General features: G+C 52.8%; 2 protein-coding genes and 1 pseudogene across 7 annotated transcripts in view; 2 read left to right on the forward strand and 1 right to left on the reverse strand.

Moving 5' to 3' along the window:
• The first annotated feature begins 59 nt into the window (after positions 1–59).
• Positions 60–14,592, forward strand: MICOS13 (mitochondrial contact site and cristae organizing system subunit 13). Of its 3 annotated transcripts, XM_007994924.3 has the most exons (5): positions 60–397; positions 1,086–1,263; positions 1,453–1,504; positions 11,839–11,895; positions 12,184–14,592. In XM_007994924.3, the coding sequence occupies exons 1-5, from the start codon at positions 369–371 to the stop codon at positions 12,585–12,587; spliced, it is 720 nt and encodes a 239-aa protein (XP_007993115.1). In that variant the 5' UTR covers positions 60–368; the 3' UTR covers positions 12,588–14,592. The 3 variants fall into 3 exon arrangements, with proteins under 3 accessions (XP_007993115.1, XP_007993116.1, XP_037850519.1); XM_007994925.3 differs by lacking the exons at positions 11,839–11,895; positions 12,184–14,592 and adding an exon at positions 2,978–3,204; XM_037994591.2 differs by lacking the exons at positions 60–397; positions 11,839–11,895; positions 12,184–14,592 and adding exons at positions 588–712; positions 2,978–3,204.
• SAFB (scaffold attachment factor B) overlaps positions 13,383–26,741 on the reverse strand; it is a 45,153-nt gene continuing 31,794 nt past the window's right edge. The window contains exons 14-21 of one of the 4 annotated variants that reach the window (XM_007994930.3): positions 24,239–24,345; positions 20,381–20,668; positions 17,729–17,866; positions 17,447–17,489; positions 14,725–14,843; positions 14,412–14,509; positions 13,978–14,044; positions 13,383–13,705 (exon numbers count right to left, since the gene is read on the reverse strand). In XM_007994930.3, the coding sequence (XP_007993121.1) occupies positions 13,576–13,705; positions 13,978–14,044; positions 14,412–14,509; positions 14,725–14,843; positions 17,447–17,489; positions 17,729–17,866; positions 20,381–20,668; positions 24,239–24,345 (990 nt within the window). In that variant the 3' untranslated portion in view covers positions 13,383–13,575. Of the gene's footprint in view, positions 13,706–13,977; positions 14,045–14,411; positions 14,516–14,724; positions 14,844–17,446; positions 17,490–17,728; positions 17,867–20,380; positions 20,672–24,238; positions 24,346–26,741 lie in introns of all 4 variants that reach the window. The other 3 variants (XM_007994929.3, XM_007994927.3, XM_007994928.3) reach the window with 3 other exon arrangements.
• On the forward strand, positions 25,193–25,472 carry LOC119622467 (ATP synthase membrane subunit K, mitochondrial pseudogene; annotated as a pseudogene).

The raw sequence follows: 26,741 nt of genomic DNA on the forward strand, positions 1-26,741 counted from the left end.
CGACTTCTTCTCGGGTCACCTTCAGGCTTCAGCCGGGCACCTAACGCCTCTTTCCCCTCACGCTGCCAGGACCGGGCCGGGCCGAACTACATTTCCCAGGAGGCTCCGCGGGGAGGTACAAATAGCGCCGTGCTGACTACATTTCCCAGACAACCTTGCGGCGGCCCGGGCCTTAAAGCGTCCATTTCCCAGCGGCCCCTTGCTGCGGGACTGCAGCCTTTCTTTGGAGTCTCAGAGCCGTAAGAGACTACGACTCCCAGAGGACCTTGCGTCGGGCAAGAAAGACTACGCCTCCCAGAGGCCTCTGCAGGGCCGCGACAGGAAGCGGCGGGCGAGTCGAGTGTCCTTGCGCGTGGATCCGAGCGACCATGGTGGCCCGGGTGTGGTCGCTGATGAGGTGCGTGAGGGAGCCGGAGGGGACCCGAGTCCCCGAAAAAGTCCCTTTTTGCGGGCATCCCTGTCTCCAGTCTGGTCCCGATCTGCTCTTCGCTTTCCGTAGGGTCACCTCCCCTTCGTCCCCCGCCTATGGGCTAGATAGGGAAACTGAGGCTCCAGCGGGGTGGGGCTTCCCGAGGTCGCCAGTCCCCTCCCTCCTGCCTCCCAGCGAGCCCTTGGCGTTCCACTCGCGGTGTCAGCCTCCGCCTCCGAGCCTCAGTTGTCTTCTCTGTGAAGTGGGAATGCCGGTGAATCCTGCCGCTGGCGTGGATGGGAGGTGAATGCGTGCTCGGAGTGACAGCGGGCAGGAGGCGCCCAGGAACACTTGGTTTCTCCAGGGCTGGAAGGCTTCTAGAATGTCAAGGATCTTACGTCTTCACTGCCCCTGCTCACTGTGGGACTTTGAGTGACCCACTCTCCCCCTCTGGGTTTCAGTTTGTCAGTTAAAGTGGCGTCCAGCCGCCCTGCCTTGCACATTGTAAATCGAGTGCTGTATATAATGGGAGTCTGGGTCGACGGTGCTACACTACAGTGTGTCACCTGTGGACGGTGAGCCCCCAGGAGGGTCTCACTGTCTCCGTGGGCCTTTAGCTCCTGAGGGTGGCGGTCAGTGTCCGCTGAGCTTCTGCTCCTCCCGTCCCTGCCCGCAGGTTCCTCATCAAGGGAAGTGTGGCTGGGGGCGCCGTCTACCTGGTGTACGACCAGGAGCTGCTGGGGCCCAGCGACAAGAGCCAGGCAGCCCTACAGAAGGCTGGAGAGGTGGTCCCCCCCGCCGTGTACCAGTTCAGCCAGTACGTGTGTCAGCAGACGGGCCTGCAGATACCCCAGGTACTCCGGGCTGGGAGCGAGGCCAGGGCTTGGCGGGTGGTGAGCTCTTGGGGGGTCCCTCCAGCCCTGCATGGTGTTGTTCTCCATATTTATGCTGGCCTGATTCTCAGGCCTGTCCTCCTCCCTCTGCTTCTGGGGATGGGCTGCTGAGCCTTTTCACCACTTCTTTTTGCTCATCTCTTTTCCCAGCTCCCAGCCCCTCCAAAGATTTACTTTCCCGTCCGTGACTCCTGGAATGCAGGTAAGGCACCCAGTTTCTTTACTTGGGAGGTTGCTGCAGACACCCCAGTCTAGCCCCTCTCCCCACTTCCTGGCCATTCCTTTCTGTCCATCCCCCTTCCTGCCCAACATATGTCTGTTAGGGATCTAAAAGGGAAAGAAGGCCGAGCACGGTGGCTCACGCCTGTAATCCCAGCACTTTGGGAGGCTGAGGTGGGTGGATCATCTGAAGTCAGGAGTTCCAGACCATCCTGGCCAACATGGTGAAACCCCGTCTCTACTAAAAATACAAAAATTAGCTGGGTGTGGTGGTGCGTGCCTGTAGTCCCAACTGCTCGCGAGGCTGAGGCAGGAGAACTGCTTGAACCCAGGAGGTGGAGGTTGCAGTGAGCAGAGATGGTGCCACTGCACTCCAGCCTCAGTGACAGAGCAAGACTCTGTCTCAAAAATAAATAAATAAATAAATACAAGGGAAAAGAGTGGAGATTCTAAGGAAGGGGATTGGGGGGAGCCTTGAGGGCTGGGTTGTACAACACCTGGTAGAATGACAGGCAGGAGGCCTGGGCCCGCCCACATTGGAGCTTGTCCTATGAGCTTGGACAAGGCAAGGCCCTGCCCCACCAATGCCTCAGTTTCTGCTGGACGTTGTTCTAAAAAAATTTTGCTTGCTGGGTGTGGTGGCTCATGGCTACCAGCACTTTTGGAATCCAAGGCAGAAGGATTGCTTGAAGCCAGGAGTTTGAGAACAGCCTGGGCAATATAATGAGACCCTCTCTCTACAAAAAAAAAAAAAAATCTTTTGTAATTAGCTGGGCATGGTGGCGTGTGCCTGTAATCTCAGTTACTCGGGAGGTTTAGGCAGGAGGATGCCTTGAGCCCTGGAGTTCAAGGCTGCAGTGAGCTATGATCACACCACAGTACTCCAGCGTGGGCAACAGAGGGAAACCCTGTCTCTAAAAACCAAAACAAAGCCGGGTGCGGTGACTCACGCCTGTAATCCTAGAACTTTGGGAGGCTGAGGCGGGCAGATCACAAGGTCAGAAGTTCAAGACCAGCCTGGCCAACATAGTGAAACCCCATCTCTACTAAAAATACAAAAATTAGGCTGGGTGCAGTGGCTCACGCCTGTAATCCCAGCACTTTGGGAGGCCGAGGCGGGCAGATCATCTGAAGTCAGGAGTTCAAGACCAGCCTGGGCAACATGGTGAAACCCCATCTCTACTAAAAATACAAAAATTAGCCGGGCTTGGTGGTGCGCGCCTGTAGTCCCAGCTACTTGGGAGGCTGAGGCAGGAGTATCGCTTGAACCCGGGAGGTGAAGGTTGCAGTGAGCCAAGATCGCACCACTGCACTCCAGCCTGGGCGACAGAGTGAGACTCTGTCCCCTGTCCCCCTGCCCACCACCCAAAAAAAAAACCTCTTAGAGTTTCCCAGGGGTTGGAGGCTGGGTGAGGCTGGGAGGGGAGCATCACCAGTGGCCGTCCCTTTCCCACAGGCATCATGACGGTGATGTCAGCTCTGTCGGTGGCCCCCTCCAAGGCCCGCGAGTACTCCAAGGAGGGCTGGGAGTATGTGAAGGCACGCACCAAGTAGCGAGTCAGCAGGGGCCGCCTGCCCCGGCCAGAATGGGCAGGGCTGCCACTGACCTGAAGACTCCAGACTGGGACCCCACTGCGAGGGCAGCTTCCGGCCTTGCCGGCCCAATAAAGGACTTCAGAAGTGTTCCCTGACCCGTGTGCTGGCCCCAAGGGGCACAGGGTCGGCCTGGTGGTGCCCAGAGCACCAAAGCCTGGGCTTCTGGCTCCTGATGGCTTGTCAGGGCTTGATCTTGACCACAGGCCATAGCTCTCCCCTTTGCCGTCTGCTCTGGTGCGGGGAGTTAGAGGTCACAGCGGTTGCTCCCGGTGCTCCCCAGGCCGTGCTCTGGGGCCAGGAAAGTGCTTTGGCCAAGCCTGGGTTGTGGGGGGTCTTGGTTTTGGAGGGCTGAGACCACGGTAGGACAGTGGAAGAGCCAGAGTGGACAGAAGTGGGGTCTGCTTCCCTGCAGGACACAGGGCAGGAGCCCCCGGGGCACTGGTTCCTGCCCTCCTCAGCTCCTATCCGCAGTCCTGTCCCAGCCTTTTGTTGGCTGGACTCCACCCTCATTCCACCCTCTCCTCGACAACCCTAGGGATTCCTGGCTATTGAAGGAAATCCACGTGTTTGTTGCCATTCAGAGGGTCTCCCGGACATCCCCTCTCCCCTGGGACGCCTTCCCTGACACCCTTGCCACACAGTGGCTGAGCTACCTGGCAGCCTGCACTGTTCCCCCGCATCAGGCATGAGCCCTGGGAGGCCGGGCCTGTCGAGTGGCTCCCTGAGAGGCTCCCAGCATCCAGTCACAGAGGGCGGTCCACAGGGTTGGTGATGGCAAGAGGCCTGGTGGCTCCAGGCAGATGGGGGTGTGGCGGTGGGGGGCTTGGGTGGGGCCGGAGACCTCCGTAGGATGCTGCCCTGAGGGCAGGGAGCAGACGGGTGATGCTCACCGAGGTGGAACAGGGTCCCCGTTCCCACGAGTTCAGGGGTTTATGTTGCTTGGCGTAGGGGACTGAGCTCAGGAGGGGACAGCTGTTACAGAGGAGAGGAGCAGAGACTAGAGGCCGGGGCATCTTCCCTGCTGTCCCACTCAGAGAGGAGAAGCCCCTGGCCTGAGCAGGGCGTAGGAGGGGTGTGGCTGGGATCAGCGGCCTAATCTGGCAGAAGGGGAGCCCACGGGGCCTACCCACCCCCTTCCCCAGAGGAGCATGGTCCCGGGGCAGGTCCCCCACATCCGCTGTACCCCTGTCCTTACTGGGCCTTAACAGTGGTCGGGGCAGGTCTAGGGTGAGGGAGGGATGAGCAGGGCAGGGGAGCATCCCTGACCCTCGGTGCTGCAGGAGGAAGCCGGTGCTCACCGTCCTGGCCAGCAGCACCCACGCACCCACCGCCTCCTGCCACCGTCCACCAAGCCCTTCCTGAAGCCCCAGGAAGGAGCAGGCTTCAGGCCCATTTTACAGATGAAGAAACTTGCACCGACAGTTCTGTCTGCCCAGCCTGTCTGGAGCCCAGGCTGTTCACAAACTGTCACTGGGAATGCAGAATTTCCAGTTGCCTCGCACCCAGGCACACAGCCCCAGCCTGTGAGGACGGGAGGGGTTTGCTCTCAGTGCTGTGATGCCATGGCTGGGCCAGGGGGTGTCCGCCCGCTCCAGGAGGCCTCTGCAGCCCTCACACCTGTTATCAGCACTGTTAGAGGGGAAGGACTGGACAAGGCCAGTGGGCAGCTGCCTTCTGGGCCGCTTCCCTCCATCCAGGCGGCTGGGTCCTGCAGCTCCACGAATGTGACTTAGTTCTTCCCTGGGGTTGCTTATGGGCTTTATCCCATGAGTCCGTCCTCGCCCATCCACTGGCACCTGTGTGCAAGAACATGTCTGGGGTCAGGGGAGTTGGGGGGCCATGGAAGCGGAGCTCCGGAGAGCAGAGGTCTGCGGGTGACTTTGGGAAAGTGGGAAGGGGCTGGGAAAATGCCTGACCACACCCACAGCCAAGACCACAGAGCAAGGCAAGGGTGGGGTGTGGCACATTGCCATTTGACAGCTGGGGTCACTTGATAGCTAGAAGCAGGATGGGCTAGGAACCGAGTCCAGGGAAAGCTAGCCTGTCGCGACGTGGGATCGGCAGAGCTAGAAGAGAGAGCGGGGGAGTCCATAGGCCTGGAGGCCAGCTGGGGCTGGGGCATGGGGGACACTGAGTGGCTGTCATCAGTGGCTGCCCTTCCTTTCACCTGTCACCACAGCTGCCCATGGTCCCACTCCAGCCTTGAGTGCACTTTGCCCGGCCCTGGCCTGGAGTGAGTGCTAACTGGGCATCCCAAGGGCTGGTGGGTACAGCAGAAGTGGAGGTGATTAGCTGGGTGTGGTGGCACATGCCTGTGGCCCCGGCTGAGGCAGGAGGATCACTGGGACATTGAGGCTGAGGTGAGCCATGACTACCACCACACTCCAGCCTGGGTGAAATAGTGAGACCCTGTCTCTTAAAAAAAAAAAAAAAAAGCCAAGGTAACCAGGAGCAACGTGAGCCCTGAGGGTCCCCAGCCCTGGCTGGGGGGATGCTGGGCTCAGGGTCTCCGTGGCACCAGCCCAGAGCACGTTCAGCCCACCCTTGGCCCCATCCATCCGGTGCCATATGGGCCAGCGGCAACCTGGGTTCTTCCCTTGTGGGCTGAGGGCTGAGCAGCCAGTTTTAATTAAATCTGAAAGGACAAGGTGACAACCGAAGCAGCTGACAGCCACGTGTCTTCCCATCTCACATGGTCCTGGAAATGAGTTTGCTGTCAGTAGAGATGCAGGATGTTTCTTCTCAGTCATTTTGCAAGCCAGGGACCTCCAGCCGGCGACACCTAGCCTGGGCCTCGCTTGGCCATGCTGGCATGCCCCAGTCGCCTGTGTTGTATAGCTTGTACCAAGCTATTGTACTGCGCCCAAGAAGAACGAGGATACGCTGGACATTGAAGGCTGAGGAGGGAGGAGAAGAATTTTACTGAGCGACTGAACAGCTTTCAGCGGAGAGAGGATGCGGGGTCTGGTTTTCTCCTCCTCGCGTAGCTGGGTCCAGGACATTTTATAGGCTCAGAATTGCGGGGGCGGGGGGAGGCCATAGGTAGTATTGGAAAGGGCAACATTCGATTGGTTAAAAGGCATTGTTCAGAAAGAATCAACCAGGAAAGGGGGGACAAACAGGAACAGAAGTTCTCTCTCTGGGTGGTGGGTTTCCTCCAGGACCAGCAGTCTGGTCTTTCAGCTTTCGGGCTGTTTTTGGCTTGAAGGTGGGATTTCCCTGGGACCTGCCCCTTTCTGCCTAGACACTTGGCTGCCTCCAGTCCCTTTCAGTAGTGATCCCAGTGAACTTGGACTCAGGAGCTGCTCTATGCCTTGGTAGAATTCGGTTTTTGGAGCTGGAGGGAGAGGGAATGCAGTCCTGCGATGACACCCTTCAGCCTGCAATCCTCAGAGCAGCTCAGTAGCCTCGTTTTACAGGTCAGCAAACAGAAGCTCAGAAAACTGCAGGAACTTAAGGCAACAGTGGAAGCCACATGCTCTGACCCCTTTGCTGGCCTCTGGCAGCACTGAGGCCACCGAGGGCTGGCGTCCTTCATCCCCAGGGACCGTGGTCTCTGGAAGAAGGAAGAGGCAGGCCAAGAGGAGGGGTGGTTTCCTTGAGGCTGGGAGAGAACTTCCAGGCCTCAACCCCCACACCACGTCTGCATTCCAGGGGCACCAGGTCCCTATACACCCTGCCTCATCTCACCTTGCAGGAGAGTAAGACCCCTCCGCCCCTCATCCTGGCAGACTCCTCTCCTACACGCAGGGTCACCATGCCCCTGTCCTGAGGCAGAGCTCAGCACCTTTTCTTCTCCTTGGGCACCGCAGTTTGCTTTTGTGTGACTTAGCTCAACAGGATGCAAGCTCCCTAAGGGACCATGTGTTAATAGTAGGCGTGGCCCCAAACCCCAGTGTAGAGCCTGGGGTATAGAAGATGATTAGTAGGCATGGGCTGGGCAGGCGGCCCACGCCTGCAATCCCAGCACCTCGGGAGGCCGAAATGGGTGGATCACCTGAGGTCAGGAGTTCAAGACCAGCCTGCCCAACATAGCAGAACCCCGTCTCTACTAAAAAAAAATACAAAAATTAGCCGGGCGTGGTGGCACACGCCTGCAGTCCCAGCTACTCGGGAGGCTGACGCAGAAGAATCACTTGAACCCGGGAGGCGGAGGTTGCAGTGAGCCGAGATTGCGCCACTGCACTCCAGCCTAGGTGACAGAGTGAGACTTCATCTCAAAAATAAATAATATTAATAATAAGAGGCCGGGCGCAGTGGCTCACACCTGTAATCCCAGCGCTTTGGAAGGCCGAAGCAGACGGATCACAAGGTTAGGAGATCGAGACCATCCTGGCTAACATGGTGAAACCCCGTCTCTACTATAAAAAAAAAAAAAGAAAAATACAAAAAGTTAGCTGGGCATGGTGGCGGGTGCCTGTAGTCCCAGCTACTCAGGAGGCTGAGGCAGGAGAATGGTGTGAACCCGGGAGGCGGGGGTTACAGTGAGCCAAGATCAGGCCACTGCACTCCAGCCTGGGCAACAGAATGAGACTCCGTCTCAAAAATAAATAAATAAATAAATAAACAAACAAATAAATAAATAAAATAAATAAATAGAAGATGATTAGTAAGCATGGATGAATTAATGGATGAATGGGATGAGTGGTTAGATGGGTAGATGCATGCATGGGTGAATGGGTAGATGGATGACGGGGTAGATGGGTGGGTGGATGATGAATGGATGGGTTGGATTGGGTGGATAGGTGGATGAATGGATGGGTGGATGGATGACTGGGTGGGTGGATGAATGGATGGAGAGATAGGTGGATGAATGGGGTAGATGGATGGGGTAGGTGAGTGGATGGATGATGAATGAATGGGTGTGTGGATGGATGAATGGATGGATAGGTAGATAGATGGATGCATGGGTTAGATGGAGGATGGATGGGTAGGTGGATAGATGGTCGGGTGAATGGGTTGGTGGATGGATGTATGAGGACTCGTTAGTCTACTCCACTTACCCACAAAGCACTGGTCCATCTTGGTTCAGAGAGTCTTGCCAGTGAAGGCCTGCTGTTGGAGCCTGGCATTGTTGGGCTGGCTGCCACTAGAGGCATGGCCAACTCTGAAGACGTTTCCCTGGCTGAGGTGCAGGCCAAAGTGGACACTCATGTGCGTCGCCGTGCTGAAACCAAGCGCAGGGTCTGTCCCTCTGGGACCTGGGCTTCAGCTGCTTCCTGGAGACATGTGTAAGGATGGGGACCATGATTTGGACGGAAAAGGCTCCTCTTACTCTATAGAACAATCTCAGACCACCAAGTAGCCCATGGCCAGAGACTTCACTCCCAGAGTGTCAAAAATACATGACACTGTCCCCTGTGGCCATTCCCCTCTTCCCCCAAAGCCTTCTGGCAGTTTCTCCCACAAGCTTGCTCCTGTTGGCCTCAGAGCCTTCACAGTGTGCTCCCCCATCCAGGAAATGCCTCCATTCCTTCTGTGGCCAGGGCAACCTGTACCATCAAGCTGCACTTCTTTTTTTCTGAGATGGAGTCTCGCTCTTCTCCCCCAGGCTGGAGTGTAATGGTGTGATCTTGGCTCACTGCAACCTCTACCTCCTGGGTTCAAGCGATTTTCCTGCCTCAGCCTCCTGAGTATCTGGGATTATAGGCACGCGTCACCACTCCCGGCTAATTTTTGTCTTTTTAGTAGAGATGGGGTTTTACCATGTTGGCCAGGCTGGTCTCAACCTCCTGACCTCAAGTGATCCGCCTGCCTCAGCCTCCCAAAGTGCTGGGATTACAGGCATGAGCCACTGCACCTGGCCTTTTTAATTTTTTCACGATGGAGTTTTGATCTGTTGTCCAGGCTGAAGTGCAGTGGCACGATCTCGGCTCACTGCAACCTCCGCCTCCTGGGTTCAAGCGATTCTCCTGCCTCAGCCTCCTGAGTAGCTGGGATTACAGGTGCACACCACCACACCTGGCTAATTTTTTCTATTTTTAATAGAAGCGGGGTTTCACCATGTTGGCCACGGTGGTCTTGAACTCCTGACCTTGTGATCTGCCTGCCTCAGCCTCCCAAAGTGCTGGGATTACAGGCATGAGTCACCGCAGCTGGCCTAAGCTGCACTTCATAAGCTCACCACGTGCATGTGTGCCCACCTTGAGGGCAGGCACCGATTGGGTCTGTTGTGTGAACACATCTGGTCAGTGCCGGGGACCCTGCTTGAGAGGGGGGCTGTGGAAATGGGAGTTGAATGAATGGGTGGTTCGAAGCTTGGATCTTTTCCATTGCCAGCTGGTTGTCCTCGCTCGTCAGTTCACCCTGCTAGGCCTCAGTTTTTCTGTCTGCAAAATGGGGTTGTACAGCCTCCCAGGGTTACACTGAGGACGGTGGGGAAGGGCAGGTACAGCTCAGTGCCTGGCTGACAGCAGGGCCGAATCCCTGTCCTTCCCTGTGTAGCAGAAGGATGACAAAGGGTGCTGCCTGGGCGTAAGAAGTAGAACATCCCATGCAAATGACTCAAGACTGTGGCCAGGGAGAAGCACTCCGAGGCATCTCTCCTGCCTAGGAGACTGGGCTGCCTGTGTTGCCTCGTACCTGGAATCCTAGCACTTTGGGGAGGTCAAGGCGGGTGGATCGCTTGAGCCCAGGAATTCAAGACCAGCCTGGGTGTGATGAAACCCCATCTCTACAAAAGATACAAAAATTAGCCAGATGTGGTGTCACCCATCTGTAGTCCCAGCTACTGGGCAGGCTGAGGTAGGAGGATCACTTGAGCCCAGGAAATGGAGACTGCAGTGAGCTATGATTGCACCACTGCACTCCAACCGGGGCAACAGGAGACACACACACACAAAAAGCTTGTAGCAATTTGTTACCTTGGCCCTAGAGAACTGGCATAACGGCCATGGATTCTGACTTTGTAGATCCATGTAGGTTACACAGTTGGGGTTTACAATTATTGCTGTGGGCATTTGGTTCTTACAGGTAGTGTCCAATCTGTGCCCTCAGTCTTCTCTTCTGTCAACTGGGGCTAATAATGACACCTGGGAGGAAGGTATGAGGCCACGTAAAGGAGAGTTAAAAGGGAGTCTGGGCCAGGCGCAGTGGCTCATGCCTGTAATCCTAGCACTTTGGGAGGCCAAGGCGGGCGGATCACGAGGTCAGGAGATCGAGACCATCCTGGCTAACACAGTGAAACCCCGTCTCTACTAAAAATACAAAAAAACTTAGCTGGGTGTGGTGGCGGGCACCTGTAGTCCCAGCTACTCAGGAAGCTGAGGCAGAATGACGTGAACCTGGGAGGTGGAGCTTGCAGTGAGCCGAGATTGCGCCACTAAACTCCAGTCTGGGCGACAGAGCGAGACTCCATCTCAAAAAAAAAAAAAAAAAAAAAAAAAAGGAGTCTGTAGGGACATGCCCCAGATGTTCACAGACCTCATCTCTCTCAGCTAGTGGAATCTGTCATTTCTTTTTCTTTTTTTTTTTTTGAGACTAAGTCTTGCTCTGTTGCCCAGACTGGAGTGTGGTGGTGCAATCTTGGCTCACTGCCACCTCCACCTCCTGGGTTCAAGTGATTATTCTGCCTCAGCCTCCTGAGTAGCTGGGACTAGAGGCGTGCACCACCACACCCAGCTAATTTTTGTGTTTTTAGTAGAGTCAGTGTTTCGCCATGTTGGCCAGGCTGGCCTCAAAATCCTGACCTCAGATGATCCACCCACCTCGGCCTCCCAAAGTGCTGGGATTACAGGCGGGAGCCACCGCACACAGCCTGTCATTTATTTCAAAAAATACCCCCTAAGGCCGGGCGCGGTGGCTCACGCCTATAATCCCAGCACTTTGGGAGGCCGAGACGGGCGGATCACGAGGTCAGGAGATCGAGACCATCCTGGCTAACACCGTGAAACCCCATCTCTACTGAAAAATACAAAAAAAAAACTAGCCGGGCGCGGTGGCGGCGCCTGTGGTCCCAGCTACTCGGGAGGCTGAGGCAGGAGAATGGCGGGAACCCGGGGGGCGGAGCTTGCAGTGAGCCGAGATCGCGCCACTCACTCCAGCCTGGGCGACAATGCGAGACTCCGTCTCAAAAAAAAAAAAAAAAAAAAAAAAAAAAAAAAAAAAACCCCCTAAAACCCATCAAAGAAATGGGGTCTTGCTCTACTGTCTAGGCTGGACGTGAACTCTTGGCCTTAAACAATCTTCCTGCCTTGACCTTCCAAGTAGCTGGGATTGATTACTGGCATGCACAACTGCATATGGCTAAAAAAATTGGAACCCAGTGCGGTGGCTCACACCTGTAATCCCAGCGCCTTGGGAGGCTGAGGTGGGCAGATCACCTGAGGTCAGGAATTTGAGACCAGCCTGCTCAATGTGGTGAAAACCCGTCTCTACTAAAAATGCAAAAATTAGCCGGGCGTGGTGGCAGGCGCCTGTAGTCCCAGCTGCTCAGGAGGCTGAGGTAGGAGAATTGCTTGAACCCAGGAGACAAAGAGGTTGCAGTGAGCCAAGATTGCACCACTGCACTCCAGCCTGGGAGACAGAGGAAGACTCCATCTCAAAAAACAAAAACCAAAACAAAACAAAACAAAAAAAAGTACAATGTGAACTGCTTGTGTGTTAAAAAAAAAAAAAAAAAGGTATGAGGGGAAGGCTGAGAATATGGCTGCTGGGGGTTACCACTGGGTTCCTTCCTGGATGTCACATCCCTTCTGAAAGGATACATTCCGTCTTCGCCAGGGACGGGTCGCAAGAAAGGCGAGCACAGGACCGAGTTCCGGCTGAGGAGCCTCAGGGGTGAGTTTGCCAAGAGGCCTGTGAGTGCAAGTCCCTGTTCCTGCCCTTCCTTGTCCTGCTGGATAGGCCCCGATGATGCCCGCACTGTGGGTAGATAGGATTTTTGGAACTCTTTCAGCCATCCGTCATCCATGAGAGCCCCAAAATCCTCAGAGACACGGAGCCTGAGGTGGGCTGCAGTGAATCCTGGGAACTGACTACATACAGACTTCCCGTTAAGGCAGGGAAGGGCCCCCCTTTATCATCTAAGCCACCACTGGTATTGGTGGGGTCACCTGTCCTTTACAGCTGAAGGGACCCTAGAGCGTCAACCAGGGCTCCGCCGTCTTCCTGTCTGCTGGACGTTGCTTCCTCCTCACTTTCCACTAGTGAGGCCTACAAAATGTGGGAGGCACCCGCTTCACAGTTTGAGGTATGTCCCAAGTCTGGTCCGGCTTCCTGGATTAGGACAGGTGCCGGATCCCAGGTGCCGTGGCTCCAGCCTGCTATTGGTACGTGGAGGGTTGGTGTTGAGCTTGTCCCTTCCGGCCGACGCAGAGGCCAGCCCTGGGCTGGTCAGAGCCCCTATCCTGGCACAAGGGGGCCGCGCCCGCGCACAAGCACACCGCAGGCCTGAGATGCTGCTGAGGACCTTCAGCCTTCACTGCTTCCACCCCCGACTCTGCTGTGAAAATAGTTTGTCCTCTGAGTAAAAAGGTAATGCGGAAGCATCCACACGATGATGGTGACTGGGCTCTGGCAAGTCAGCGTGGAGAGTGGCAGTTGGAAATCTTCACAGGCTTGGTTTGAGTGTGATCCGTGGGGGAAGCATCTGCCAGTGTCCATCAACAGGGTGTGAGACTCCCACACCCTGACAGGGATGTCACCCAGCACCAAAGAGCAGAGCAGCCCCGTCTGTGCTAACATTAAAGGAGCGGACAGCTCGCTGACCTGAGAAGCCAGGCAAAACCTGCACCGCACAGGCCCATTATGCGAAAATCATCGTCTCACTGGAAAGCCTCTTCCACACCCGGATGCCTTCCTGGAGGTTTTCTATCACATGCGTTTCATACATACTTAGAAATTAACAGAGTTGGCCAGGCACGGTGGCTCATGCCTGTAATCCCACCACTTTGAGAGGTCGAGGTGGGCAGGTCACGAGGGTCAGGAGTTCAAGACCAGCCTGACCAATATGACAAAACCCCCACTCTACTAAAAATACAAAAATTAGCCAGGCGTGGTGGCAGGTGCCTGTAGTCCCAGCTACTCAGGAGGCCGAGGCAGGAGAATCACTTGAACCCGGGAGGTGGAGTTTGCAGTAAGCCGCGATTGTGCCAACACTCCAGGCTTGGGTGGCAGAGCGAGACTCCATCTCCAAAAAAAAAAAAAAAAAAAAAAAGAAGAAAAATAATAAAAGGAACAGTCAGTGTATATCAATACAACTAAAAGACACTAAGTATAATTTCATTTCATTTAAAGAGGCAGAAATAAAGAAGTAACACTTTAAATAAAGGGTATGTGAACGGAAACACATTTATTACAAAAAAAAAAAAACAACCCCAAAACGAAAAACAAAATTCACATTGTATTGAGCTACAATATGGCAGCAGATTAAAAAAAAAATATTTTTACACAGTTTAAGATAACTCCTAACAGAACATAGCCTTGTTGCCACGTGACAGGACACAGGATTCCAAGTACTCAGTAGCGGCGAGTGAAGCGGGCGTCGCTGGGCCTGCTCCCCCGGCTCTGGCCTCCAAACCCGCCTTGCATGCCACCGTGTGGGATGGGGTGGCCCCGGGAGGCCCCACCTGGGGCAAAGCTGCCGCGCCTAGGAACAAATTCACATTGGTTTGACTGAAATCCTCCTGCTCCCCTGGCCCATCCCAGCCTGCACAGCTTCCCTGGACGTTGCTTGCAGGCAAGGCCCCTTCCTGATGCCTTCCCCTCCTGAGTGGCGGCAGGCTCCACAGTACCCCATGCCTGGCCTCACGTCACACTTGGGGGAGGGGGCGTTAGCTGGAAGGACTGGTTGTTAAGCGTCCTCCAAGGTAGGCCAATATGCAAAGCAGGGGAAAGGGGAGCCGCCCCGGCATGCCTTACCCTGACATCCCTCCTCGGTTCATCATGTGGCCAGGCCCCGAGTGACCAGACATGCTTCTCTCACCACCTGGAAGACAGATGTGCTTTAGGAACCTGTGCACATGGCGTGGAACCCACGGCACATTTAGCCCACTGCACTCCCTTTGGTGAGGCCCCCAGGTACCCGGAACTAGCAGGTCCCAGGAGGACACCTCGGCACGGTGACCACAGACGCCCAGTGTCCTCCCAGCAGAGAGGACTCGGGAACGCCCACTGTCCAACTCCTGGGCCAGACCACCAGAGAGTAGGTGGTGTCTAAAGTGCTTTTCACTCCTCATTCCAGCACTGAGGGCAGAGCACCTCCTGTGCTCACCTGAGGAGTGAGAGAAGGCGTGGCCTCCATCTTTCCATCACTTCCCAGCACAACCTGGTCCCAGCCCAGAGCTGCTCCTCACCTTGCCACCTCTTGTGATCCCTGTCCATCATGCCACCGTCAGCCGTGCCCTGCCATGCCCGGTCATCCTCTCTTCGGCCATGGTCCCCCCAGTCACGTCTGCCCCTTGAAAAAGAGACATCTCTGATTTGGATTGCCCCCATCTCTGGCTCTCGTGCTAATAAATGTGGTGGCTTCTGGAGGATGAATCCCTGTGTTTTTCCCACCCTGTGCCCACATCCCAGAGGCTTGGGGGCCCCTGGGTGGGACAGACCTATCCGGTCAGCTGACTCTGTGAGGCCAGGGACAGGTACTGTGGGGTGTGGGACACAAACCTGGGGGGAGGAGGCAGCCCCCGGCCCTCACTCATCCTCTTGTCGGAGCCATAGCCCCCCCAGCCATCACGGGAGTCCCGGCCGTGGCGCTCTGGTCCTCCATGGCGTTCTGGGTAATGCTGGAAATCACAGGGCCAGGAGGAAAAAAACCTTCACTGTCAGCCCCCAGACCCCAAGGCTTTTCAGGCAACACGCTAACAATGACGACAGTCACTCTGGACAGAAGTGCTGGCAGGCCATACTGGTTCACATGACATAGCTGCCTCCCTGAAATCTGCAGGCCAGAGGCCCTGTGCTCTAGGCTCATAGCCTGGTGCACAAAAGGTACTAGTGCCAAGGAATCTCCAAGGCAGGTACCCACGGCGCCACCAGAGCCAGGAGGGCCACCAGGGGTCACCCACTAAAGATGATGCTTGCGAGAGATTCCCTGGGTCCCACAGCTCAAATGGTTAGTGCCCAGAGCCAACAGTACTCTCTTATTGTCTTCTACTAAGGGAAGGTCAGGTTTATAAAGCTTTAATGTGTGCATATTCCGGAAATAATTTTTACACATTTCTTCCTTCCACAGTGAAGGAAGTATCAAACGGAGCCCCTCATCCAACCAATTGCTAGGCAAGCAAGCATCCTTCCTCACAGTCAAGTTTCTCAGAAGTTTCTGCTGGGTGCCTGGTCCAGGACCTTACGTCTTGGCACAGGACACTAAGAGATAAATGGCTGGTCATCCACTTGGCCAGTCCCACTATTCCCTCCTCTGTGTCATTGTTTTTGTAAACCACATGGCTAACACAGACCAGGAGTTCTTGACCCTGCTATTTCAGGGAAGACCAAGAGAGGGCGAGTCACACTCTATGCCTACTTTTTTGATGGCCAAGGTTAATATTTACACCCACAGCCTATTTCTGTGGCCGGAAGCACTTTCCAGCCTGACTTTCACAAAAGCTAGTGAGGGAGCTTTGGCTCCACAGTCCTGTTCTTTCTCTTTCCACAAATACGTATGTGGCCTCTGGGGCTTTTGCCCCATGACCATATTGTAGGTGAACGGAAACTAGAAGACAGTCCTGGTAAGGAAACCTCCTTGATGCAGCTTGGTCATCGTACATGTCCAAGTTCACCTCCACATTCAATGGAGAGAGAGCTCTGCCAGGGCGAAGGCAAGGATGGCAGCATGCTCCACCATATGCAAGATGTCCCACATTACCACTGCCTGCTTCCCTGGCCAATTCTCCCCAGCATGTGCTCTGACGCCTCCCCTCAACAAAGTAAAAAAAGGGCCTCCTGAAATAAGCTCTCCTTAGTATTTGAAAATTGAACCAACATTTTTCTGTCCAACCAACCCAGGTAACAGTTCAACAAGGCCCATAAGTTCTGTGCTAGTTTTCTCTGTAGGGAGAGATCATCATTTGCCTTTGGGGTAACTGTGATGACTCATTTATGACTGTGTGAGGAGAAAGGATCAAACTGCCTTCCACTATTAGGAGAGCGTATCTGACACCTGCATGAAAGTAGCTGGTGGCCAGGCATGCTAGCTTACATGTGTAATTCTAACACTTTGGGAGACCGAGGCAGGAGGATCACTTGAGCTCAGGAGTTCAAAACTGGCCTGGGCAACATAGTGAGATCTGTCTCTATTAAAAAAAAAAATAAAAAAAAAAAGGTAGCTGGCAACGATAAACACGTTTGTACAGACACATGCCCACCTCATGTAAACTCCCCACCACCCCAACCTCTGTAGGAGGAGTATTACCCTCATTTCACTGCTGGGGAGACAGGCTCAGCAGGAAGGGGTGACACCAAGGTGTGACCCCAGTTCTGTCTGATTCTGGAGCCTGGACATGGAACCATTGGTGTATGCTCCTCCACCAGAGAAAATCCACAGGACTAGTTCTAGGTTTTGCCGCATATAATTTGCCTCCAGGAGCAGGGAAAAAGGAACCCCATGAGGCTGATGGAATTCCTAAGGATCCCATGACAGAGCTGAGTACTTGGCTATGCTCAGCTACATTAAGGAACCAAGGGGGAGAGAAATGGGAAGCTTATGCTGGAGTCTGGAAATGCTGGCAAGAGGAGAAAGGGCTCATGAGTGGAGTCCTCAGACAGGAGGCATCTTCCACACAGCAACATGCCGCCCCCCAGTTTATAGGGAAAGCCACTAGAGGTCCAAGGCTCTCCTGGAAAGTCTCAGTCTCAATGTAAGATGGAAAGAGAAAATGAAGCTTATTGTTCTAACGTGCTAGCCCCCCAAGGAGAACGAGCACAGATCAGAGACCTAGTTGTTTTCCAAGGCTAAGTGGGGCTCTGGGGTGATGAACGATGTCCTTACTTTCCAAAGAGGGCAGGCACTCCAGGACAGACACAGTAACCACAGCCTTCCCAGATGCACCTGTCTGAGTCAGCTGTGCGGCTCACTAGACACTTCCCAGCAGAGCCAGGTCACACCCCAAGGTTCCCTGGCACTTCTGCACGTGTGTGGTGAGTGTGGGACACAGAACCCCGGGGTCAAGGCTAAAAACAGCTTCAGAGTAACTGTTCGGACTCACAGCCAAGACTAACCCCAAATAATCCCAAATTTCCATCCCACACACCTAGACTTTTCTAGTGCTGTATTTTTCTCTCTCCTCATTTTGTCTCTCACTCAAGGAAAACGCAGAAAGAAGGCACACTGAAGGGAAAAGAACCCATTCTACGGGAAATTCTGTGGCTACCACTGTAGCTTTGGACTTACCTGTCCTTCTCGTTCTCCCATCATTGACCTTGAACCTTCTCTCCTGAAAAGGTAATTTAAATCAAACCGTAAGGGGAGGAATTGGCTTGTTCACAAAGAAAGGACCATCAGGTCCCCAATGAAAAGCATCAATTCCCCAACTGGAGGCAGGAGACCTGCGGGCCTGACTCAGCATACACCTGATGAACAGAGTGGGCTCAGAGAGCCCAGGAGTCCTTGTTCTCAGTCAGAGAATGAGCCAGGAAAAAGAAAACCTGCACGCCCAGCAGGGGCCCAACTGACCTGTCCACCGAGTGGTCGGGGTAGCGACCGCGGTCCCTGTGGTCAAAGTCGTGGAAGCGGTCCTGGCGGTTAAAGTCAGAATGGTAGCGCTCATCCAGGGCGGCCCGCTTGGCTTCTGGCCAATAGGCATCATCTCGCCTGTGAGGGGACAAGAGACAGAGATAGAAGGATCCTCCACAATCTATCACCTTTGTGGGAGCTGGCCCCTATCACTTCACAGAACCAGGATGACTTACACAAAGACTGTTCTCTGCTATAGAAGGCAAGATCTGATTTGACCCCAGTGACTGCACAGCTGTTTTGTTTTGTCCCACACACCCACCTCCCCTGATCAAAGTGGCCTCGGTTTTCTAAAGGGGCAGCCATTAGTTAACTGCCATTTAGTTAAGCAGTCAGTCCTATGGGCTGCCTGCAGATGGCTGCTGGAGCCCTACACAGCCACCTCTGCTCAGGAAGCCACATGAGCCTCCACCCTGAGGGGCTCTGTCAAGTGCACTTGCCATCTCTCGTGCCCCACCTCCTGCCCTGTCAGCAGCCCTGGCCACGTACTGCTGCAGCACACAGATGACCATAACGAACTCTCATCAGAAGGCTTTCGCACCAAGGCATAATAGATCCGAGAAGAGTTTACAAGGCCCTTTACAGAAGTTGCATTGTATACGACCTAGGCTCCTCTTCAACCCATGCAATAGAAAGAAACAACAAACAGCGATTTTTGCCAGGTTGCAGTGCACTTGACACAACCACTGCTGGAATTATGCACCTGACTCCTGACAGCAGCTGTGCGCAGCATTTTGGGTTCCTATCTCCTCAGTATGTTTGGGAAATTAAAATTAATCCTTTTTTTTTTTTTTTTTTTTTTTTTGAGACAGAGTCTCGCTCTGTTGCCCAGGCTGGAGTGAGGTGGTGTGATCTCGGCTCACTGCAAGCTTTGCCTCCCAGGTTCACACCATTCTCCTGCCTCAGCCTCCTGAGTAGCTGGGATTACAGGCGCCTGCCACCGCGCCCGGCTAATTTTTGGTATTTTTAGTAGAGACGGGGTTTCACCGTGGTCTCGATCTCCTGACCTTGTGATCCGCCCGCCTCGGCCTCCCAAAGTGCTGGGATTACAGGCGTGAGCCACCGCACCCGGCCTAAAATTAATCTTACTGCCGGGCATGGTGGCTCATGCCTGTAATCCCAGCACTTTGGGAGGCCAAGGCGGGTGGATCACCTGAGGTCAGGAGTTGGACAGCCTGGCCAATATGGTGAAACCCTGTCTCTACTAAAAATACAAAAAATTAGCCAGGTGTGGTGGCACATGCCTGTAATCCCAGCTACTTGGGAGGCTGAAGCAGGAGAATTGCTTGAACCCAGGAGGCGGAGGTTGCAGTGAGCGGAGATTGTGCCATTGCACTCCAGCCTGGGAAACAAGAGCAAAACTGTCTCAAAAGTTTTTTTTTTTTTAATTCTTTATTTCCAGAATAAGCAAAAACAAATTACAATGGATTAAAAAAGCCAGGACAAGGCCAGGCACGGTTGCTTATGCCTGTAATCCCAGCACTTTGGGAGTCTGAGGTAAGTGAATCACCTGAGGTCAGGAGTTCGAGACCAGCCTGACCAACATGGTGAAACCCCATCTCTACTAAAAAACCAAAAATTAGCCGGGCGTGGTGGTGGGTGCCTGTGATCCCAACTACTAGGGAGGCTGAGGCAGGAGAATTGCTTGAACCCAGGAGATGGAGGTTGCAGTGAGCTGAGATCGCACCATTGCACTCCAGCCTGGGTGACACAGCAAAACTCTGTCTAAAAAAAAAAGTCAGGGAAGAATCTTAAAGGAGGTGCAATTAGCAGCCCCTCCTCTGGGCACTTGTGACATGAGCTCTGCCTGCCCTGAGCTTCCCTCCTCAGGAGGTCTGTGCCACCCTTGAACCCGATTAGTTAACCAGCACTACTTTATCCAGTCTCCTGTCTCTAATTTCTTTTTTCGAGATGGAGTCTCACCCTGTCGCCCAGGCTGGAGTGCAGTGGCGCGATCTTGGCTTACTGCAACCTATGCCTCCTGGGTACAAGCGACTTTCCTGCCTCAATCTCCCGAATAACTGGGATTACAGGCGCCTGTCACCACAATCAATTTTTTGTATTTTAGTAGAGATGGGGTTCTGCCATGTTGGCCAGGCTGGTCTCGAACTCCTGAGCTCAGGCAATCCGCCCACCTTGGCCTCCCAAAATGTTAGGATTACAGGCTTAGCGAGTGTGCCCGGCCTATGCTTCCTTTGAATGAAAGATCTCAAGCTGGATGGGTGCGGTGGCTCACGCCTGTAATCCCAACACTTTGGTAGGCTGAGGCGGGTGGATCACGAGGTCACATCGAGACCATCCTGGCTAACACAGTGAATCCCTGTCTTCACTGAAAATACAAAAAACTTAGCCGGGCGTGGTGGCGGGCGCCTTTAGTCCCAGCTACTGGGGAGGCTAAGGCAGGAGAATGGCGTGAACCCGGGTGGCGGAACTTGCAGTGAGTCGAGATTGCGCCACTGTACTCCAGCATGGGTGACAAAGCGAGACTCCGTCTCAAAAAAGAAAAAAAAAAAGAAGTCAAGCTAACTCACCTGTGAGGTCCCTAACACGATTCTGAACGCCACGTGTTAAGGGCAGGGCAGATCTGCTTACCGGTCCAGGTCGTAGGGCCGCCGCACCGCAGGCCGCCGCTCCTGCTCGTAGCGCAGTTCCTGCTGGCGCCGCAGTTCCTCACGCTCACGGTGGATGCGCTCCTGCTCACGCCTGCGCTCGTGCTCCACGTGCATGCGCTCGCGCTCCAGCCGCTCTCGCTCCATGCGCTCACGCTCCAGCCGCTGGCGCTGGAAGGCCAGCCTCTCTCGGGCAATCTCCAGCCGCTCACGCTCCTCGCGCTCCCACTGCGCCTGCATCCGTTGTTCGCGTTCACTGCGCTCACGTACCCTGCTGCACAACAGTAGAGCTGCAGAAGGGGACCTAGACACCCCCAGCCAGGTCCCAGGGCTGACTTTAAGACGCTGGGTTGTGCAGACTCCAGGGCTATGTCTCCACTACGTGGTCTGCAGAACCGTACACTCCAGCGGGGAGAAGGCTTCTCCGGCCCACGGGAGGAGTCCAGGAAAATCCCAAATGAGGCCCAGGCTCTGTGTTTGTGTGATCAGGTACAACGTGAACTGGGCCTCATTTATCCAACATTTCCTGGAGCCTGACAAGTGATTTCAGGAAACAGCCAGTCAAAAATAAGCAACAGGCCGGGTGTGGTGGCTCACGCCTTAATGCCAGCACTCTGGGAAGCTGAGGCGGGTGCATCATGAGGTCAAGAGATCGAGACCACCTTGGCCAACATGGTGAAACTCCGTCTCCACTAAAAATACAAAAATTAGCTGAGCGTGGTAGCATGCACCTGTAGTCCCAGCTACTAGAGAGGCTGAGGCAGGAAAATCACTTGAGCCCATGAGGCAGAGGTTGCAGTGAGTCACTGCACTCCAGTCTGGCAACAGAGCAAGACTCCTTCTCAAAAAAAAAAAAAAAGCAACAGAGTATCAGAGTATATGCTTCAGAGTGAGTGAGTGTGAACTGGAACCTTCACTCCCTAGGCCACAGGATTAAATGAGTCCTTGTGAAGTGAGGCTGGCAGGCCCCCCAGGTGTTAGGTCATTACCAGTTGTACCTTTTGGCAGGGACACAAATGACATTTTAGTGTGTTCCTCCAGTCTTTGTCATATAAAACACAAAAGACAGGAGCCAGACGGTCTCTTTTTTTTTTTTGGTAGAGACGGTCGCCCAGGCTGTTCTCGAACTCCTGAGCTCAAAACAATCCACCCGCCTCTGCCTCCCAAAGTGCTGGGATTACAGGCATGAGCCACTGTGCCCAGGCTCAGATTTTCTTCTTTTGATCCTTTACCTACACAGTTATTAGATATACAGCCTGGGCAATATAGTGAGACCCATCTCCACAAAAAATAGTATTAGCCAGGCGTGGTAGCTACTTGGGAGGCAGAGGTGGGAGGATCAATCACTTGAAACCAGGAGGTAGAGGCTGCAGTGAACTATAATTGTACCACTTAACTCCAGCCTGGGTGAAAGAGTGAGACCCTATCTCAAAACAAAACAAAACAAAACAAAAGGGTGTGTGCAGGGAGCTACTAAAAAAAGAAAAATAAAAGGCACCTCGGTGCAGTATACCAACTACTGACAGCATTTTCACTGTATCAGAAGTTATCTAGAAGTGATTTAAAGTGTAAAGGAGGATGTACATAGGTTATATGCAGAACTATGACACCGTTTTATATCAGAAACTTGATCTTCTGCAAATTTTGGTATCCGCAGGGGTCCTGAGGCCAATCATCTCTGGGACAACTGTGTTTCTGTCCCAGCAGAAATGTATAATCTTGCCTCATTGTGTTCTGGACCCAAATGACTGCAACTTCCTCAGTTCACCCAACATGTCTTGGATCCTCCCACGCCTGCCTCTGTGGATCTCAGCACTTTCTGGAGGAGCCCCTATTATGAAACGGCTGCGGTTTACCGGAACTTTTCAGTTGTGTCCAAATGCTCACAACCTGACAGGACACCCAAGCCCAACACTTCCTTGTTTATAGGTTCCTCTAGGGCAGACATGGAGAGGGGTCAAGGGTCTGGAACACTCTAGCGTTTAGCATTGCAGGCTCCTGCAGGTGTCCCCCAGGCTGTCCGTGTTCATTACTCCCCCAGCAGAAATGTCATCTGCCAATGTCTGCATTCACAGGACTATGTGAGATTTCGTTTTTTTTTTTCTTTTTAAAGGAATAAAACGGTGATTACTTTATAGGCAGAGCAGTGCCCTCTCCCCCTCCTTTTAAACTAATGGTCCTTATTTTTTATTTGAGATGGAGTTTTGCTCTTGTTGCCCAGGCTGGAGTGCAATGGCGGGATCTTGGCTCACTGCAACCTCCACCTCCTGGGTTCATGCGATTCTGCTCTCTCAGCCTAAGTATATGAGATTACAGACATGCACTACCACGCCCAGCGAATTTTGTATTTTTAGTAGAGACGGTGTTTCACTATGTTGGTCAGGCTGGTCTCGAACTCCTGACCTCAGGTGATCTGCCAGTCTCGGCCTCCCAAAGGGCTAGGATTACTGGTGTGAGACATTGCGCCTGGGGGTCTTTTTTTTTTTTTTTTTTTTTGAGACAGAGTCTCACTCTGTTGCCCAGGCTGGAGTGCAGTGGCGGGATCTCCACTCACTGCAAGCTCTGCCTCCTGGGTTCACACTGTTCTCCTACCTCAGCTTCCCGAGTAGCTGGGACTACAGGCGCCCACCACCGCGCCTGGCTAATTTTTGTATTTTTAGTAGAGACGGGGTTTCACCGTGTTAGCCAGGATGGTCTCGATCTCCTGACCTTGTGATCCGCCTGTCTCGGCCTCCCAAAGTGCTATGATTACAGGCGTGAGCCACCGCGCCTGGCCGGGCCCTTACTTTTAAAACTAAAGTTAACGAAGTATTTCTTCATAGAAAAGATAAATTAGCTGTAATTCGCCAATAACGTTTGTTTAGTTCTTTCTTGACTTATTTAAGAACGAGGCCCTGTCAGGCCTGGAGCAGTGGCTCACGCCTGTAATCCCAGCACTTTGGGAGGCCGAGGCAGGCAGATCACTTGAGGTCAGGAGTTCGAAACCGGCCTGGCCAACATGGCCAAACCCCACCTCTACTAAAAATACAAAAATTAGCCGAGTGTGGTGGCTTGTGCCTGTAGTCCCAGCTACTTGGGAGGCTGAGGCAGGAGAACTGCTTGAAACAGGGAAGGTGGAGGCTGCAGTGAGCTGAGATCATGCCACTGCACTCCACCCTGAGTGACACAGAGACTCCATCTCAAAAAAAAGGAAGCCCTCTCAGTGCCCTTGCTGGATCTACCTCGCTGTCTTCCCACTTTCACATTTTCTGGAGCAAATTTGGTATTTTTTGTTGACGTACACTATTGATGCTGGAAGGCATTCCATCTCCCTGCCTTTGCTACCCTCTACAATCTATGGGAAGAGACGTATTTGAAAAGAGCCATAGGTAGGCTGGGCACAGTGGCTCACATCTATAATCCTGGCACTCTGGGAGGTCAAGGCGGGTGGATCACCTGAGGTCAGGAGTTTCAGACCAGCCTGGCCAACATGGTAAAACCCTGTCTCTACTAAAAATACAAAAATCAGCCAGGCGTGCTGGCGCATGCCTGTAGTCCCAGCTACTCGGGCGGCTGAGGCAGAACTGCTTGGAGGTGGAGGTTGCAGTGAGCTGAGGTCACGCCACTGTACTCTAGCCTGGGCGACACAGCAAGACTCTGTCTCCAAAAAAAAAAAAAAAAAAAAAAAGAAAAGAGCTGTAGGATGAAAGTTAAAACATAACAAGTCTATGAACTGAAAGCTGAAGGAGCAAAAAGGTTGACAGCTCTATCCCACCCCAGGGAACTCTGCAAACATCCTTCAGGACACAGTCATGACCACATTCTAGGAAAAACACCAAACCGTTTCTGGATCCCGACTCACCTATGGGACTCTGAGTCTCTCGACTTCCGAGGCTCCTTGACCTTATCAAAGGACACAACGGACCGCTTCTCTCTGCTGGCTGATTTGCGATCCTGACTTTTGGAAGCCTAGTTCACCAAAGAACATTAAAAAAAAAAAGTTAAAGCAGAGGCCGGGCACAGTGGCTCATGCCTGTAATTCCAGCACTTTCAAAGTTCAAGGCAAGTGGATCATTTGAGATTGGGAATTTGAGACCAGCCTGGCTAACATGGTGAAATCTTGACTCTACTAAAAATATAAAAATTGCCGGGCACAGTGGCTCATTCCTATAATCCCAGCACTTTGGGAGACTGAGATGGGCGGATCACGAGGTACAGAGATTGAGACCATCCTGGCTAACATGGTGAAACCCCATCTCTAATAAATAAAAATACCAAAAAATTAGCCGGGCGTAGTGGCGGGCGCCTGTAGTCCTAGCTACTCGGACGGCTGAGGCAGGAGAATGGTGTGAACCCGGGAGGCAGAGCTAGGAGTGAGCCAAGATCGCACCACTGCACTCCAGCCTGGGCGACTGAGCAAGACTCTGTTTCAAAAAATAAATAAATAAATACATAAAAATAAAATAAAAAATAAAAATTAGCTGGGCATGGTGGCGCATGCTTGTAATCCTAGCTGCTTTGGAGGCTGAGGTGGAAGGATCCCTTGAACCTGGGAGGCAGAGGTTGCGGTGAACCAAGGATGCGCCGCTACACTCCAGTCTGGGTGACAGAGCAAGACTTGGACTAAAAAAAAAAATTGCCGGCGCAGTGGCTCACTTGAAGTCAGGAGTTTGAGACCAACCTGGTCAACGTGGTGAAATCCCGTCTCTACTAAAAATACAAAAACTAGCCGGGTGTGGTGGCGGGTGCCTGTAGTCCCAGCTACTCAGGAGGATGAGACAGGAGAATCACTTAAAAACCCCTGGGAAGATTGTTGAAGGACACCAGCTGTGGAATTTGTGGCTTTGGCAGATTGAAATCATGGCAAGTCCAGAAAGTGATGCGCAATACCAGTTCACTGGTATTAAAAAATATTTCAACCCTTACACTCTCACAGAGAATGAATTATGTACTGGCCACATATGGAAGCTTTGCTTTGTCTTATATTTCAAGTTAAGGTTCAAAAAACTCCAGCTGTGAAAGCAACATAAATGGATTTTAAACTGTCTACGGTTCTTAACCTCATCTGTTAAGTTCCCATGCCTGGAGAAGCTAATGCTAACTCATCATGTGATAATTCAATTTGTACAATAAATTATGAATCTGGAAAAAAAAACAAAAAACAAAAAACAAAACCCGGGGGGTGGAGGTTGCAGTGAGCCGAGATCGTGCCACCATACTCCAGTCTGGGCCACAGAGCGAGACCGTCTTGAAAAAAAATAAATAAATAATACATAAAAAATAAATAATAAAATAAAAAAATGAAAAAGTTCACGTAGGTGTGACAGGAGAACAGGAAGAATCAGGTATATACATCCATGCCTAACCATCAGATGTGGAGGTCCTATGTGATGAATAACTTTCAGTGAAAAGCAGATAATGAGCTGTTTAATCCAAAGAAGCCTTACATTTTGCTTATCATAATTGAAAGACACAGAATTTCATCAACATTTAATGCTAAAATGTGATCTAACAGTACATTTAATACAGAAAAAATGGAAATGAGTATTGCCCCCAAAAACTTCAAATAAGATCAAAACACCACTTTTTTATGTCTTCTGCTTCAAAAATAAATTCCTTAATTTTGCTTTTTCCTTCATAATTAAACACATAATGAGTTCCCAAATGAAGCACTTCTGGTACACTTGACAAGTACCTTATTTGTGCCGACTACATTTTTAAGAGACCTACTCATTTTATCCCCAGAACCCACACTTTCCTTTCACCATTTTCCAAAGGTGTTTTATAGAACAAGGATAAAAGGCTATGACATAGTATAATACTGGCACACAGAGACTGAAAGCTCCCAAGTAATCCGCTCCATTCACCAACTGAAATGGTTCCTCCTCCATGCAGCTGAGGGTTGACCGGGCAGGTCCAAGGTCCCTCCCCTTCCTTAAGGAGGGGCTGCTGGCAAGACTGGTCCTTGGCTGGCAACTGGGAAGTTGGCTCTCAGAGTGTCCCCAGTTGACAGTGAACCAGTAAGGGTGGCTTAGTGTGCACAGACCATGCAAATAATAGGTGTTTTTTTTTGAGATGGGGTCTCACTCTCCCAAGTTAGGATGCAGTGGAATGAACGCGGCCTTGACCTCCCAGGTTTAAGTGGCATTCGCCCACCTCAGCCTTCTGAGTAGCTGGGACCACAGATGCATACCATCAAGCCTGCCTAATTTTTAAATTTCTTGTGAAGATGGGGTCTCACTAGGTTGCCCAAACTGGTTTCCAACTCCTAGGCTCAAGTGATCCTCCCAGCTCAGCCTACCAAACTGCTGGGATTACAGGCATGAGCCACCGTGCCCAGCTCACAATGCAGCCCAGCAAGAAGA

This window comes from Chlorocebus sabaeus, chromosome 6 (assembly GCF_047675955.1).
Source record: "Chlorocebus sabaeus isolate Y175 chromosome 6, mChlSab1.0.hap1, whole genome shotgun sequence".
NCBI lineage: Eukaryota > Metazoa > Chordata > Mammalia > Primates > Cercopithecidae > Chlorocebus > Chlorocebus sabaeus.